Below are 15,748 nucleotides of genomic sequence, written 5' to 3' on the forward strand. Positions count from 1 at the left end.
AGCCAGCCAAAGTAGCTTATTTTAAAATAAAATTGACTGAAATCAAACCACGGATCCATGATACGTTTTGTGATCCGTCTCGCCACTAGTGTAGTAGCACTGATCACTTTTAGGGGGGGATACATTTATTTTATTTATATTAAAAAAATAATTAAGCAGAGGCAGGGATACAATGACCAGAAAGGGGGAAATCCCATGCATCCCCCCCAGCAAATCGCACCCTATATAAATATATATATATATATTTTTTTTTGTACAGATAAGCACTTTTGAATAAATTTTTCAATATGGGCACATTGATGAGTGACCCTGAATGACCTTTGATTTTTTTTCCCTGGGATTAGTTGTTGGGTTTTCCCAGTGGGTGTAGCATGCTTTCACGGGTCTTAATCTTCATTAGAAGGGTAGTAGTATAGATATTGATTAATATTAATTGTGTTTCATGAGACCGTTATATGTGCTTCTGACCTGGTCACCAGCGTTCCCACATTTCACATGAGCCAGCTTTGGCAAGGCTGCAGTCAGATGACCTGGGTATTTTGTAGCATTGTGACATCAGTGGCTGAGGATTTAGAGTGCTCCGACTGGTCACTCTTAAAGCTACAGTACCTCATTTGACACTCAAGTGCTCAAATTGCTGTGATGATTCATGAAAGACCCTGTGAATTACCAATTTGGATGCTAAAATCAATATTGAATTTACTGAATGCTTATAGCAATCATAAGCGGCAGTAGTTTCCCCCACAGTCTTATGGAGTTCAAAAATAAAGAGCTCTTTAGTGTGTCAGCTCAGCAGTTTAGAATAGGAGGATTTCACCAAGGTATTTTCATGCCACCTTCGTAGATAGTCAAAGACTTTCAGAGTCAGCACAACCTTTACAACCTTGAGGTTTGGATTGGCTTGGCTTGAACTCTTTTTTTATTTTTTATAAACTTTACAGTCCCCTTAGTCTTCAGGTTTTCAGAGTGTGCTTCATGTGGTTTTATAATGACAGTGGTATATTAATCTTAAGCTAATTAATTTACATAAATATTAGTGATCATAATTTTGGCCTGCAGATCCTAAATTGCCCCAAACAGAATGACAAGTCACTAACCTGCTGGTCTTAATCCCATTCATCCCTTGTCTGATACTTGTGCTTGAACTGCCTTGGGCTCCACTAAGTGGCTTGGGAGGGATGTTCCATTCAGAGAGCCAGAGACTCATTTACGTGCCCTCGGGGGTCAGCAAAAGGCCTCTTCGTTGGGTCTTTGGCAGCCAACCTGCTGTCAGTGTGGAGACTGCTTGATGTAAGCTTGAAGGAACCCCGCTTTGGGCTGTCACCTGCCATTTGCAATAAGCATCTTTACACCACTCATCTACTCAGTATAATGGCATTGTGGTTATCAATTAGGGCTCTATAAATATACAGTAGAGATTGGATTGGACCAGTTTTACCCTGGAGACAAACTTCACTTCGTAGCTGTCCAGAGACCTGCACTTTCTTTTATATACTTATAATGATGTGATTTCATTATTCAAAAATATCTTGTTCTTTTGTCTCTTGTGCTTGACTCAAGAGTGTACAGAGCGTAGCTATGTGTACAGTATGTCTTTGTCAAAGTTTTTAAATGGTATTTTTTTTTGCATTTTTTTTACATGCAACATGATTTGTAGGGATGCAAATTATATACAATTTTAAACTTTTATTTTATTTATTCGTTGATATCTGATATTTAAAAGTGTGTACTCATTTACCTATTTATATTACCTTTGTCATCATCTAACACTCACTGTTATTTATCTAAATACAATCTAAATTTAATTACATTGTTATTTGTAATCTTTAGCTAATTTAAAGATGAATTTCACAACATAATGTACAGTATGAAAAATGTATGTCAAAATTCACTTGTAGCATTTAAAACGACTGCTTTTTGTTTTTAGTGTTTTATTACATTTATTATTTAGACAAAATTGTAAAATTTTAATATCTGCGGTTTATTAGTTACTGGCTACAACATAAAAATAATTACTGGCTACTTGATATTTCCTAAAATTCGATTAATGCATACCTAATGATTTGAGATATAATTTGTGAGGAGATGTGTGTGAAACTGAGCACAAAAGAATATTGAAAAACAAAATCTATTGTTTTGTTTTTTTCCCCCTCAAAATATCTTCTTTTGTGTTAGTAAGTCACAGTTTTGGAACGACATGAAGTAATATAAACAAAGACAGAATTTTTCTATTTGATAAAAAAAAAGTTATCTTTAAGGTTAGAAGTTTGTTCAAATATCAAATCCCACATATGCACAGTAGTATTAGGGATTTTCACAGTAGCAAGTACCACTAATTTTAAAATAGTTTTGTGTCCTGTATGCGTTTTTGAACGACTTATATAGAAATATACAGTAGATAAATCTCTTATATATGCCCTTGATGCACATGAGTGTTTGAAAACAGCATCAAATAAATCTTGTCTTATGGGTTTTGGGGCAGGGAAGGGGGGGCTTTGCATCCACAGTTTTTGCCGACATTACTAATCAGTTATTCTCAGCTCTTGGTCAAGCCGCTGCCTCGCCTGTCAATCAGGGTTACAGGCGCGGAGGCAGGAGCTGTTTGGCCCAGTACATTTGAATGTTGACATTAAAATTCCACACTGCAAAATTGTGTACAAATTGGAGCTTGGCGGCCTAAATTTAGATGCAGCAGAATAGAATGTGGCAAGTGCACTGGATTCTGTCAGTCAAGGAAGTGTCGACGTCTCACATTTAACGCGACCCGCCTTGTTCTCACTGTTTTTGACCGGTTTCGCATCCAGCGTGTGATTCGGTGGAAGGACAAAGAGACTGCAATCAGTGATGAATATGTGATTTGAGATGATGAAGATGCCTGGGAAGGAGGAGGAGGATGAGGAGGGGGGTCTCATTATCTCACTCTAATCAGGGGACATCCAGCTAGGCGAAGAGGACTGATTAAAAAAAGACTCGTCATAACACAAGAGCATCGTTTGGCTGAGGCTTATAGGCTTGTTGTGAGTGAGGACCAATGTTAGTCAACCGCAATCAACAGCAAGAGGCCACTACACAGTTCATCAGAGACCTAGAGTAAACAAATAGAAAACGCAGACCCCTCGGTTCGAGAGAAGATAATGCTGGGAAGGGGAACTCTCCTCAGGAAACAGGTGTTTTGAGGAGCTTGATCATCTATCCCCCATCCCTCTGTCTCTGTTCTTTGTTGAACTCCACGTCTCATCAAGTCATCTGTCAAACAGCGCTCTCCCACTCGTCCCCCTCCTCTGTTGGAATATAACTTGATTTGGTATGTCTGCATCCCTGCGATTGTCCTGCGCTCCGATAAGGATCCATGTTTTCAGGGAGGGTTTGGCTGTGCCGCATCTAATGAAAGATCTTAATTAGATCCATTTGTGCCCAAAGGAGAGTAGATGCAATATTAAATTGTCACTCCTATCACATTCCTCCAATTTAGGCTGCAGGATACGTCTCGATCCATTTTATTTCGCCGCAGATAAATGGTGAACTTTGCTGTCACTAATACCTCTCATCTTCAGCAGAGAGCGAGAGACTCTTCTTCTGGAAGAAAAAATTCTTTCTTATATATTATAAAGCATTAGAAAAATTCTACTTTGCCTCCCAATTCCACTCTTTGTGAAGCACATAAAATTGTATCTTTCTGATTTCGAATCCAAATTGAAGCCTTCCTGATAGTCTTGGTCTTTTAAGTATCATCAAATTCTGCCTCGTTGTCCTTGAAAATTACTTTTACTTTTATTTTTTATTGCTGTGGTAATTTTAACCTAAAAAAAATTTGTTGACGTTCCCATGGCAAGGTGTAAGTTGTTCTTTTTATTATTACATATTCAGTAAGCATTTTTTGATTTATTCGGCTGTAAATATTTAATCAAATTAAATATGTAAAATAATCAATAAAATTAATTTGTGCTATAATTAATCTCTTAATTGTGTTAAAGGTGTCATGAGCTATTTTCCTTTTCATTTTTGACCCTGCATTCGAACACTCAGTTTTGATAGGCGTACCGCAATTAAGACTTAGAAGTAAATGCCCACTGCTATGATTGGGTAACAGTTTTGCATATTAAAATAATTTCCAAATGTCCCTGTCATTACATGTGTGGAATTGTTTTGAAAACTTCCGATGTTGAAAAATATCTCATTACATAGTTAAAACATTTGCCGTATTACTTATGCTTTGTCAGTCTTTGGTTGTGGCAAATAAAGTTTCAGGACTTGGAGTTATCACAGTTATAATTGACAGGATGATTGACAGTGTTATGAATGAATGTGCCCTTGTTTGTCACACTGTTGTTGTTATAGGCTATTCATAGTTCATCCTTTTCGATAAAGTGAAAAACTTATACATTGTCATTTGCATATTCATTTGTGTTGTGTTTTAAATAAAATGAAAAGTGTAATGTCCTACTGATGACAAAACAGAAAATGTCGCTCACTGAGGATTTTATTAGATCTAAACAATTACTAAAAGCTGCATTCTGTACGTGATTTCTTCCGCATCCGGGAATCTCCCGCTTTAACCCCATACGTACAGAAGCAAAGGAAAGAACAGCCAATCACACCTATTCTTTTTGACTGCGGTGCTACAGTAAAAATAGTTTGTAAGTATCAAATGATCTGTATCAGACAAAGCAATAGTGACACATAGTAAAAACACTGGTACTCACGCTTGTGTGTTGCAACATTACTGTCGGATCCAATGTATTTGGCACCGCATCATCTGTTATTTTCAGTCTCTCTGAAAAGCCTGCAACTGTGTCTTGTTTAAAAATGAACTCGCAGTAAAATGAAGTGAACCTGAACAGTGTCTTACTGACATGATCTGACTGGAACTTAAAAATAAAGTTCATCCACTCTTTTCTTTATGTTAGGACCACAAGGATAGAAATTGCAAAGAGTAGACCTAAAAAATATCGATTCCATAATTTTAATCGATTCTCATTTTTACTAACCAGTATCGATTCTTAAATTCCAAGAATCTATTAGTCTATCCTGTTTTCAGTTGATGAATCAACGGAACATTGTAGCACGCTTCCCATCTAATAAATAACTATAAGTTTTTGTGCTTTATCAAATTCTGTCCATTTTACTACAAAAAATAAAAACAAAATTATTGTTAAATGTGTTTAAAAAAGTTAAATGTGCCGTGACAGATCGCACATAAATATATGCACATTTTACACATTAATAATAATTTTGAATGTTCTTCAATATATAATAAATGTTTGAATAAATCCGTCACGTTGACAGCCATCATTTAAGCTTGCTTGAGTGTAATTTAAGTGTTTGTATACAATCAGTTAATTTTAACCGTCAATATTATATTAATGTAGTACCGACTCCTATGTATAGTTTACAGCATTAGTTGAGACCTGGTTACTGTACTGAGATTAGATTTCTGTACCTGATATATATATCAAAATAATCAATATCGAATCACAAGTTTGTGAATCCAAATGGGATTGTATCGTGAAATTTGTGTCAATACCCAGCCTAGCAAAGACTGTGTTTTTCCACAACTTGGGTCTTCAAATGTCTTGTAATCCTCAGAGGCATCTCTATTGTTTTATTGCTGGAGTAATCCTGTGTTTGCATCTGTCTCATATTTACTACTACATAACATGTTTGAATCGGTGGGCGGGGCTAAAGAGGCAATGATGTAGAAGTAGGCGTTGGTCATCTTCTGCAGAGGCATTCTTTTGTCGCCCTATAACGTAATAATGTGACAATTTCAATTGGATTTCAATAAAAGCTGTTTTTGGACTAACAAGGAAGTTTTGAGTTCTAAAACGTACAGAGTGTTTTTATCGTACAATGGCCTCTTATATGTCAAATGTCAAATTTATCAATTCATTACCCCTTAAACAGGCCTATTAATGGTTCGTATTTTATTCCACGTCTCGTAGAAACCGACATTTCTGATCATACTGTGAGCACTATAAGGCATTAACCTGCACAAATCTAAAGGAGGCTCGTGTAGTCATCACCTCTTATCGCCTGCACTTGTTTGAGCACTGGTAGAAACCTGCAGCACGACTTGCATCTACAAACATTCTGCTCTGCTCTGCATACATTTATACATACAGTATCTCTAAACACACTGCTTATACTCTATCACACCTAGTGCCGCTGCATTCTTATATCTCAGCTCTCCTGCGAGACGTGCTCTTTCATATTCATAGATTTTCACGGCTGAATTTTAAGGTCTTACGATAGCAAGTTTCCCCCGATATGTCATCACTTCGCCAGACGTTTCCCTGTCCCTTCGCAAGGTCCACAGATTTCTGTCTTTTCCTTAGAATATACTTAGTTGCACCTCATAATGTTTTTTTTCACCCTTCTAATTTGTTTGAAACATCTTTTCCCATTTCAGCTATGTTAAAGGCTCCCCCACAATGCCTGACAAAGAGTGATTTCAAATTTGTACAGATAATGAGAGGCTGCAGAAGGAGGTGTGAAAGTTAAAACTGCGAATCCCTCAGCAGCAAGCGAAGTTGGGGGATCGTTCCTCTCGCTGGAACACGCGATTCAGGATGATTCAGGACGAGCCATAGCTAATGTGTCTTAAAAACAGAACTGTGTTTTTGGGAAGCTGGCATGTCAAAAATGGCAGAGAGAAACAAGGACAAACCGGAGATGCTCAGGAAGGATAAGTCCCATAATAAAGGGTTGTCTGGCAAGCTATCTGCTTTTCTTATCTAAGTGGAGGCTAATCAAATTGTACGTTTGGTAGCTTGTTGTCTGTTTTTAATGATTATTTCTTTCAGGCCTTCAGGGTCACAAAACCACTCTATTTTGCAAAAGAATCATGCTTCCTGTCATCGTCTTAGTCATTATTGCATCCAAGCTGGCACTTTGAATGCTAATGGGTTAGCCGAGTTAGCGGCGTCAGCAGCACACCGTGTTCGCGAGGCATATCTGCTCGTCGCATCCCGAGAGAGGTAACACGGACAGAGCAAAGGCCTGCTGTTTTCTCTTGTCACCATGGAGAGAAATGGACAGATTAATTGCGTTGTTCCAGGGCCTGAGGAATCCCATCAGCCAGGAGCTGGTGCTGTCAGAGGACATAAAGATGCCACTAAAAACTTAACTCTCCACTGACACGTTGGGCAGCTCGGGCCTGCACAAAACGACAGGGGAAAAGACAGACAGATTAACCATGGTGGGGTGCAGATGAGAGCGAAAGTGCTTTGGAGAAGGTTTGGGAAACAGCCAGCTGAGATGAGGGCTGAGTGTGCCTGTTGCCAAGATTGTGTATGATGGATGTGAATGAAGTCGAAGTAAATGCTCAGGGTTGCTTAATTCTTTCACTGTCTACTCCGCTCTGGGAAACACCAGTGGTTTGCTAGAATGCTCAAATGAAGCTTATTTTCTCTCATTGTCAATAAGACCCCTTTTTTGGCCATTTTTATAGACCGAGACAAAAGAAAGGGACAGGAAATTATGGGCAGAAAGAGTAGGAATGAGTTCATTGGTCTATAAAGCAAGGTAGTAGTGGTTTAAGATTCATCCATCCATCCCTCTCTATGTATATCTATCTGTATGCATCAATCCAACCATCCATCCATCCAACTTTGTCTTGATAAGTTTTCCATTTCTAGATAAAATTGACGCTTATTGCTTAAATTTATTGTAAATTATATACATTTATTTGAATTTCAATTTGAAAATTTCAATTTGAAAATGCAATTTTTTTTCCACATTCAACAATTGAATTGAAGTCAATTGAAGTCAATCACGATTTACATAGTTACAATAGTTCCCAACCATCTTCACAATAATTGTCTTCCAGATCAAAACCACATCTTCCAACCACTGCACTGTTTTTTTGTGTGCACAATGTAGGTCAGATTTGAATCTGTCTCTCCCACATGAGCGCCATAAAACATTGGGATCACCTGCTGCATCATAGCTCTGACAATAAGCACACATTTAATAGAAATCCACACAGGTCTAACATAAGCAGGAATTTGACAAGTTTCTTCTCTTTGTTAACTTCAAAAAGGGCTTAACATTGCCTGAGGAGCTCTTTTGTTAGCCGTTATCATTGCCCTATATGATAGGTGGGCTATTTGATCTCAGTGCACCAGCTCTCAGCACAATTAACGTTGCTGCATGAAGAGAAGTCGGGTCTCAGAGCTCCATGTATCTCTCCAGCAGGGAGAGTTAATTGTGTTTTGAAAAATGGGCCTTGTTGCACGAATGCGACCTCTACTACTGTCTGTTCTCACCGGTTTGAGATCCTGCCTTGCTCAGAGACTTCCAACTTTCTGACACCTTTTGTTTGTAACTCAATTAGAGTGTCTTTGAAGGTCTATACGAGCAGCTCGCTCTGCATGGTTTTCCTGAGAACTGTCCTCTGAAACTTTCCTGTTCCAGTTTTTCTTAAATGGACTGGGGTATTGTGTATTGGGTATTTGCAACACAAGAAAAACACCATTCACAGCTCAGGTGTTTCTGTTAGTGTGAAACCAAAAAGTGTCAAGTCTGAAATGCTGAGAGAGAAAGGGCAGGTATAGAAAGCAGCGTCGGGTATTGCAAGCTAGGTGTTACCTGTTCCCCAAGCATACTCTCACAACTCAACAAATCACACAGTACCTCCACTTCAATCTCCCTGTGGGACACAAAACCCACAACCGGTCATCTCCCAATTCCCTCTTTTCCAGCGTCCTCTTTGTCTCCTGTGCGTTTGAAGTCCTCTGAAGTGCTTTCACATGGGCCTAATCTCTTGTCTTCTTCTCTTCTCTTCTCTTCCAGATGGTCACAAGAACAAAGAAAATATTTGTAGGCGGATTATCAGCTAACACAGTAGTTGAAGATGTGAAGCAGTATTTTGAACAGTTTGGCAAGGTAAGATCTCATTTTTCTTTTTCCCTTTGGCTAATTTCATGGAGAGATGTTTGTGTATGATGAGAAATGCTATCCCTCAACGAACTCTTTCATGTGAAGACTTTCAAACAGTCTGTTTGAGATGTGGCCATTTGGAGATGAAAGACCAGTATTCGCCACTGGCTGAAGTAGCCAACACCTTTTGCTTAAAGCTGCTGTATAATCATTTTAATGTTAAAATACTTTTCCTATCTCAGATTAATGTGCAAGGACAACTAGAGTAGCAAGCTACCAGTTGGTTGACTTACCTGAAAACTCAGCATTGAACATTGCTGAGTTGGTCTTAACATTTATTCAACCAAATGATGTGCTTGGACCTGACTAGGGTTGAGTAGGGATACAGATTGCCCAATTTGATTCTGATTCACAAGTTTTCGAATGTATTTGGTTCAATTCCATTTTTGAATCAATTTGATTTTATTCAATTATAATGTCTATTTTGCTAACATATTCATTAAATATGGAAATAAAACCTCCCTCTTCTAATGCTATGTATACAAGGAAGTGTTTCAAACTGATTCAAACCGGCAATTTGTCTTTTTGAATTTAAAAGAATCAGTTAAGAGCTATTTGTTTTAGGAATCAATCTATAATTTTTGTGCTGTATGTTTTTGAATCACTTAAAGAACTTAATCATAAGATAAGTCATATGTTAAGGAAATCAAGCTACAGCGTTCATCCAGTGTGGTTTTGATTCACTTAAAAGAAACAAATCATAATAGTCTTTTGGGGATCAAGCTACAATATTTTTTGTTTTGAATCACTGAAAATAACTGGCTCATAAGAGTAATTTGTCATTTTAATGTATAAACTGAGAATAGGCATAGAGTAAAAGATCGATGTTGGGCTTTTATGAATCAGTATCAGGATCATTCATATAAGCAATTGAAAAATAAATGTTTTTACCCAGTCCTACTTTGACATGTTTTTCCAAGCCTGATGTCTACCTTACGCATGCAGATGATTGATAGATAACCCATATCTTTGTGTGGCCCAGGTGAACTTTTCTATTTGCTGGATTGATATGACTTTGAGTAAGTTCACGGTTTCTTTCTATTTCAGGCTCCGTATAAATATCTAGCTCCATTTGTTTGTAATCAGCTGTGTCTGAGTGGACCTAACACACACTTGACTTGATTGAAGGGCTCAATTATGCAGATGTTTTACTTGCCCTGCGCTGTATGTCTTGCCCTGGGGGTGTTTTCAGCAATGCCAGCGCTGGCAGTAGACAACCGCTAAATCATTGTGATTAAAGGAACGACGGAGGATTTGTAGCTTCTTAGGTCACAAGTCTATATTAGTCTTACCACAGCCCGGTTTATTGAGGCATACTTGTCTGCATCCTTACGTAAAGCTGTAGATCGTTATTTTGAATGGGCAGCGTGATCCAATAACGCTAAAGACCTCAGCGCTCAGTGTCTCGTTGTTTATAAGTTGCGAATCAAATGCACAGTCTAATGAAGTGTCTGTCTCCGAAGACAAGAAAATTACAAATTGACCATCCGTTGGATACACACTTGTGAGTAAAGGCGAAATAAGCCTTCAAAGTGACTTGCTAGAAGGTTGGATGCTCATTTGCTGCAAACTCTTGATGACTCTGCAAGTCCGCCCACCTGGAGGTTTTGCCACACTGTGGTGTCAGTTGAGCTGATACCCGGAGGTTTGTGTGTGTGCATAGGGGCGTGTGTGCAGGCCAATTAACAGTGTCTCCTGGCGAGCAGTAGGTAGTGAGAGAATGAGGATCCTGGGAGGAGAGCAGGTGGCATGGGGCAGCAGGGTCACAAGATCTGTCTCCTTAGAAGCTGTATTCTTCCTGAGCACTTTTTCCTGTGCTCTGACAGCTTACACAATCGTGCACACACACATTTAAGCGGCACTAAGGGGCATTTATTGCACAACACTGCAGAATTAAGATTTTAAAAGCCTTTTCACAAAGGCTCTTTGAGCTAGATCCACTTTTCATTAGCATACAGTCATTTTGTGCTAATGCGGCATGTTGCCTTTTTTTACTTTCAGAGGAAGGCATGCCTAAATAATTTCAGTTGTTTCCTCCGAGACATTTTATGTGTTAAGACAACAGACTCTTGGCATGGTTTGATTTAAAATCTCACCCATATTTTGCACATTCGTCGTTATGTGAATGTAAAAGACTGCCTCGCTCCCTTCATAAACCTTCATGTGCCCTAATTACATGGGATGGCTAATGCTTAGTCATAGGTTTATTGTAATCGGCTTGGAGTAGATCTCCAAACAAAGTACACTTATTCTGCTAAGTTGAAACAACTCATATTTACTTAATTACCAACCTCCCTTACTCTCTCTCTCTCTCTCTCTCTCTCTCTCTCTCTCTCTCATCTCTTACATCAGCAGAAAGGACATTTTGTTTCACAAGCAGAGAATTTTTATTTGAAGATGACTAGGGACATTTATTTAGAAAGTGAATAAGGTCAATTTTGGTTTCATATTGTCTTTAAAAGTGAGAACTCAAACTAAAAATTGTGTATTATCATGTTGCGTAATGAAATATCAGAGTTTTCTCTTTCTCTCAGCTTCAATATTCAGTGAGGACAGTGGGCTGCCTATAATGACTGCTTCCCGAGCACTCACTGTTAGTTAATTTAGCATACCTGGTGAACCGCTAACATTTAATAACGGCATTCGATTTACCTCAGGCTCGGGTAATAAAAACAGTGCACTGCTCTATTTGCAAGCCTCACTGCATCACTGAACCCTTAAAGTCTGATTTGATAAGCTTGTTTAACGAGAGGTGTTTGTAGATTTGGTGTGAAGAGTTTATTTCAGACACATTTTCCTTGTGTACACTGTGAGACTGTGAGAACATGACAGCCTATCAGTAGTGAGAGTAATGGCGGCCATCCAAAGTTGCCTTAAAGATACACCATCTTCCTCCCAAGGTTAGTTCCTTTACGATTCTTTAGGGTGTAGTTTTCTCGCCATAGTCCTTCAGCTTGAACATTTCATGCCTAGCGCTTTGTGAAGCTGCTTTAAGACAATCTCAGTGGTTAAAATCCCTATATAGCTAAATTGGATTGGTGAAAGTTACTGTGCTTAAGCAAATAATAAAGATTAGCAAAAGCCTCTATGGACTGTTTGAAAACAGGGATAAGATTTAACATCACACCGTTGCTTATTCTATATGTAACTGTTGTGTTCTGTGAATTTCCACTTCCTAAATTTAGTTTGGAGTATTTTCAGATTGTGCAGCTTCAGCTTCGTGAGCATTTCATGGTTTATTTTCTTTTAATGTCTTAGCAGGAACTTCATTGTCTGGGCAGAGATGTGTTATTTCTAATCAAAAGGCCCTTTGGACTGCCTTCCTCCATAAGAGTAGCCAGGGAAGTGTCCTCTATTCACTGTGAGGGTTAGCAGTAAATCCCCACGGACTTCTATGGAGCCCGTAGCTCTTAAATGTTCTCCACACATCAGTGGCCTTGCACAAGTGGGAAGTCACTAACAAAAGGTAGAAATTCTTAAGGGCGGCTGAAATAGTCAATCATGGGCTCCCCGCTCTCCAGTGCCCTCTGGAGTGAAGGGAGAAAACAAATGAGAAGCTAGTGAGGGATGAAAAGGGAAGGTAAGGAAAAAAGCAGCTTTTGAACTTGGTTGGGATTAGTTTTAAGATGATACGCTTTCTCTAGACTCCTCCCTTCCTCTGCTCTCGTCTTACTGTCTCCCTCCCTCCTCTCATCCTAAGCAATCCGAGCCCACACCTGTATTTGTTTTGCTACCGAGTCTTTAACAAGGTCTCAAAATGGCTTTCACAGAGCTTGTGTTAACCAGTGAAACCAAATCTTCTTGTGAAGATTGAAAACACAATTGATTTTGGGCAGGGCTGAGGTCGCCGGCCCAGACCTCACTCTCTTTCCGCCACTGTATGCTCTGACGCGCCTTAAGATTGATCTCTATCCTTCTTTAATTCCTTTTTTTCCCTCCATTGTTTATCTTGGCTGGACACTCATCCAAAATGTCCAAAGTGTGTTCTCCCTCTTCAAAGGAAGTCTATAATACTTGGAGAGAGCTGTGCGTTAGCATTTCCAATCATCATAATGGAGGTTGATCGACTGACACGCAAGTAGCGACTTCCCTGAGCTGTGACATCAGTCAGCAGATAATGTAAAACTTTTAGTCTCCAAAAGTCTAATTACTGGAAAAACATCTATTATAATATTAAGAAAGTTTCTGTTGCTTGTAAATTTATTTATTTTTCAAGAATACGTTCACTTTTATTATGAAGGATTTGGTGAAATTTTAAAAATAATAATTAAGAACAATAATTAATTTATTCTTAAATTGTCTGTTTATATATATATATATATATTTTTTTTTTTATAATATATAAATATATAATATATTATATATATTATATATTATAAAATATATAATAAATTATAATATAAAATATATATATTTATATATAAATATAATATTTAATATACATAATTGTGTATTTAATGATATAATGATAATATTTGTATAGAATGCGTTTATTAAAGATGTAGTACTTTTTTAATGAATAGATAGATGATTGATTCCTTATTCCTATTGTTAAGTGGCACTCATTTTCTTTAACCCTCTGAGGTCCTTGAGGTGTTCTGACATGCTCTGACATTTGTGCTTTTTTCAGTTATTTATAAACATGTTAATGGCAAAGGTGTAAATTCACTCTATATAGCACAAACGGGGCTACCGTAATATGTGAGCATGTTTGTATTTTGTAGAGAATAATGTTTATGCGTGGTTATTGAAAAAACTAAAACTTAAAGTGCGTGAAATAAGGCCACAAAACACATACTAAATATGTGTCCACAAGACTTTTGACTAATGAGTGTTGTTGCCTAGAATTTTTGCTTCAAAATTATCTGAAAATCATCCTGCCTAATCATTCACACAAAACAATACATTGATTTAAATTTTATAAGACACCTTTTGTTTGGAAAGGCAATATGCGTGGAGGCGTGTTCACACCTGAGAAGACAAAGGCCGGATAATGTGCCACATACATAATGAGCTGCATATTAATTAGCCTTTCACACCGGTGTGTCACAGGGTCCCAAAGAATGCAAGGACAAAAGAAATGATCTATATATACATATTTTACAATTAGAAAATTGTAACCAATTACAAATAGGTTACAATTACAACAACAATTACAATTTTAACAATATTTCAAGTGTATTTCTTTGTAAAAAGTATACATTTTATCATGCGTATTAAAAAGGGAAAGGATTAATTAGTTTGAATATTGGAACAAACACTATAATAACATCTTAGTTGATAATTCAATATATCTACTTTATTTTTGACAAAAAAATCATACTATAGTATATTTAACTATGAGCAGAAATTTGTGAAAAAAAGCGTACCGATTTAATGTGACAGTAGTCTTTTTTTTACAGTCAAAACTTTATAATCTATCCAAAACTAATCACAAAATCTTGTCTAAACATTCATATTTAGTCTGTAACATTGTGTATGATATATTAGCGTATACATGTGAATTTGCAGTTTGTTGCTTATACAGAGATTTTATTTCAACATATTTCAGTCTATTTTTACTCATCTTAGTAGGCTATAGCAATATAGTTTGGATGTGTTCATGTACATGTTTACTAATGTAGGTGCGAGAGTGAATGAACAGCACAGATACGCTCTGTATAACTATTGTAAACAAAGCGCGCGCGCCTGTGCCGTTCATTCATCATTTAGCCTGCACACAGATACGCAATTCATATTTAAACAGTCTTTTTGCGGTTTACAGTCAGACATTATTCAATATCGCGATTAGAACAAAGCACTTAAGAATAAATGACTTACTACATCAGCTGGATCCGTTGCTCTCAAAATGAAACTACCAGCACTTCTGGTACATATTCCAGGGTTATTAGATAGTATTATTATTCACAGCGTAGGGATACGCTGTGTACACAGTAGGGCTGCACAATTAATCGAATTTGTAATCGCGATTACGATTACGGATGCCACGATTACGTAATCGTTCAAAGCCGCGATTACAAAAGAAAATCTAAAATGTGTTTAGAGCATAATTATGTTATGAGAGGCGAATCCCGACTACTTCAGAAAACCCAGCAAAATATGACATACGAGGCAGTGACGTAAGTGTGCGCTGAAATAAAAAGACTTTCTCCTCAGACTAACGGACTTTACTGTCCTGTCCCGTTATACTGTGCTCGTAGCGCGCACTCTTCCATTGCATGCGCAAATGCGGCGGCGCGCGCGGTGTATCGCTTCACTGTATAAAATGCAAAACAAACTACGAGCATGCAACGTCGTTACAATGTAAATTAGTAAGTCACGAAATAAAAGTAAAATACCAATAAATCATGTGTTAGCTGAGAAGGATTTGCATGCAGGTATGATTTTCATTCAGGAGCCGTCCCATTATCATTTCTTGTTAGTATTGTGTATTCACCATGGTAACTGTCGTTTCCATAACACCAAAAAGCCACTTTATTTTCACTTTGTGTTATTTTTTATATTTTTAAATGACTGTGGTGGCTCATATCAACATTGTATTAACAAAAACTAGTTTGGGACTGCTATTGCTTTAGCATAGTCCTAATGTTTATCTATTAGTAGTCTTTACTATTAGTCATTCTTACAATTTATGTGTATGTTAAGTAAAGGGGGACAGTACTGTGTGTGTGTGTGTGTGTGTGTGTGTGTTAACAATTTTTGTTTAAACGTATTATAATACGCCTATATATATTCAATGTAAATTGTTATAATCGTAATTAATAATCGCAATTACAATTTCAAGGGAATAATCGGCAATTATGATTTA

The 15,748-nt window shown here is 37.5% G+C and overlaps 1 protein-coding gene across 19 annotated transcripts in view; it reads left to right on the plus strand.

Moving 5' to 3' along the window:
* Window positions 1-15,748, plus strand: part of msi2b (musashi RNA-binding protein 2b) — a 269,219-nt gene that overhangs the window by 65,394 nt on the left and 188,077 nt on the right. For all 19 annotated transcript variants that reach the window (XR_013195937.1, XR_013195935.1, XR_013195936.1 and 16 more), the window contains exon 6: window positions 8,794-8,886. Coding sequence is in view for 15 of the 19 variants with exons in the window: in XM_077208158.1 (XP_077064273.1) it covers window positions 8,794-8,886 (93 nt within the window). In the remaining 4 variants the exon portion in view is untranslated. The remainder of the gene's footprint in view (window positions 1-8,793; window positions 8,887-15,748) is intronic.

The sequence above is a fragment of the Siphateles boraxobius genome, unplaced genomic scaffold (genome assembly GCF_051911475.1).
Source record: "Siphateles boraxobius isolate OS27281-9 unplaced genomic scaffold, OSU_SipBor_1 6, whole genome shotgun sequence".
In the NCBI taxonomy this organism is placed as follows: domain Eukaryota; kingdom Metazoa; phylum Chordata; class Actinopteri; order Cypriniformes; family Leuciscidae; genus Siphateles; species Siphateles boraxobius.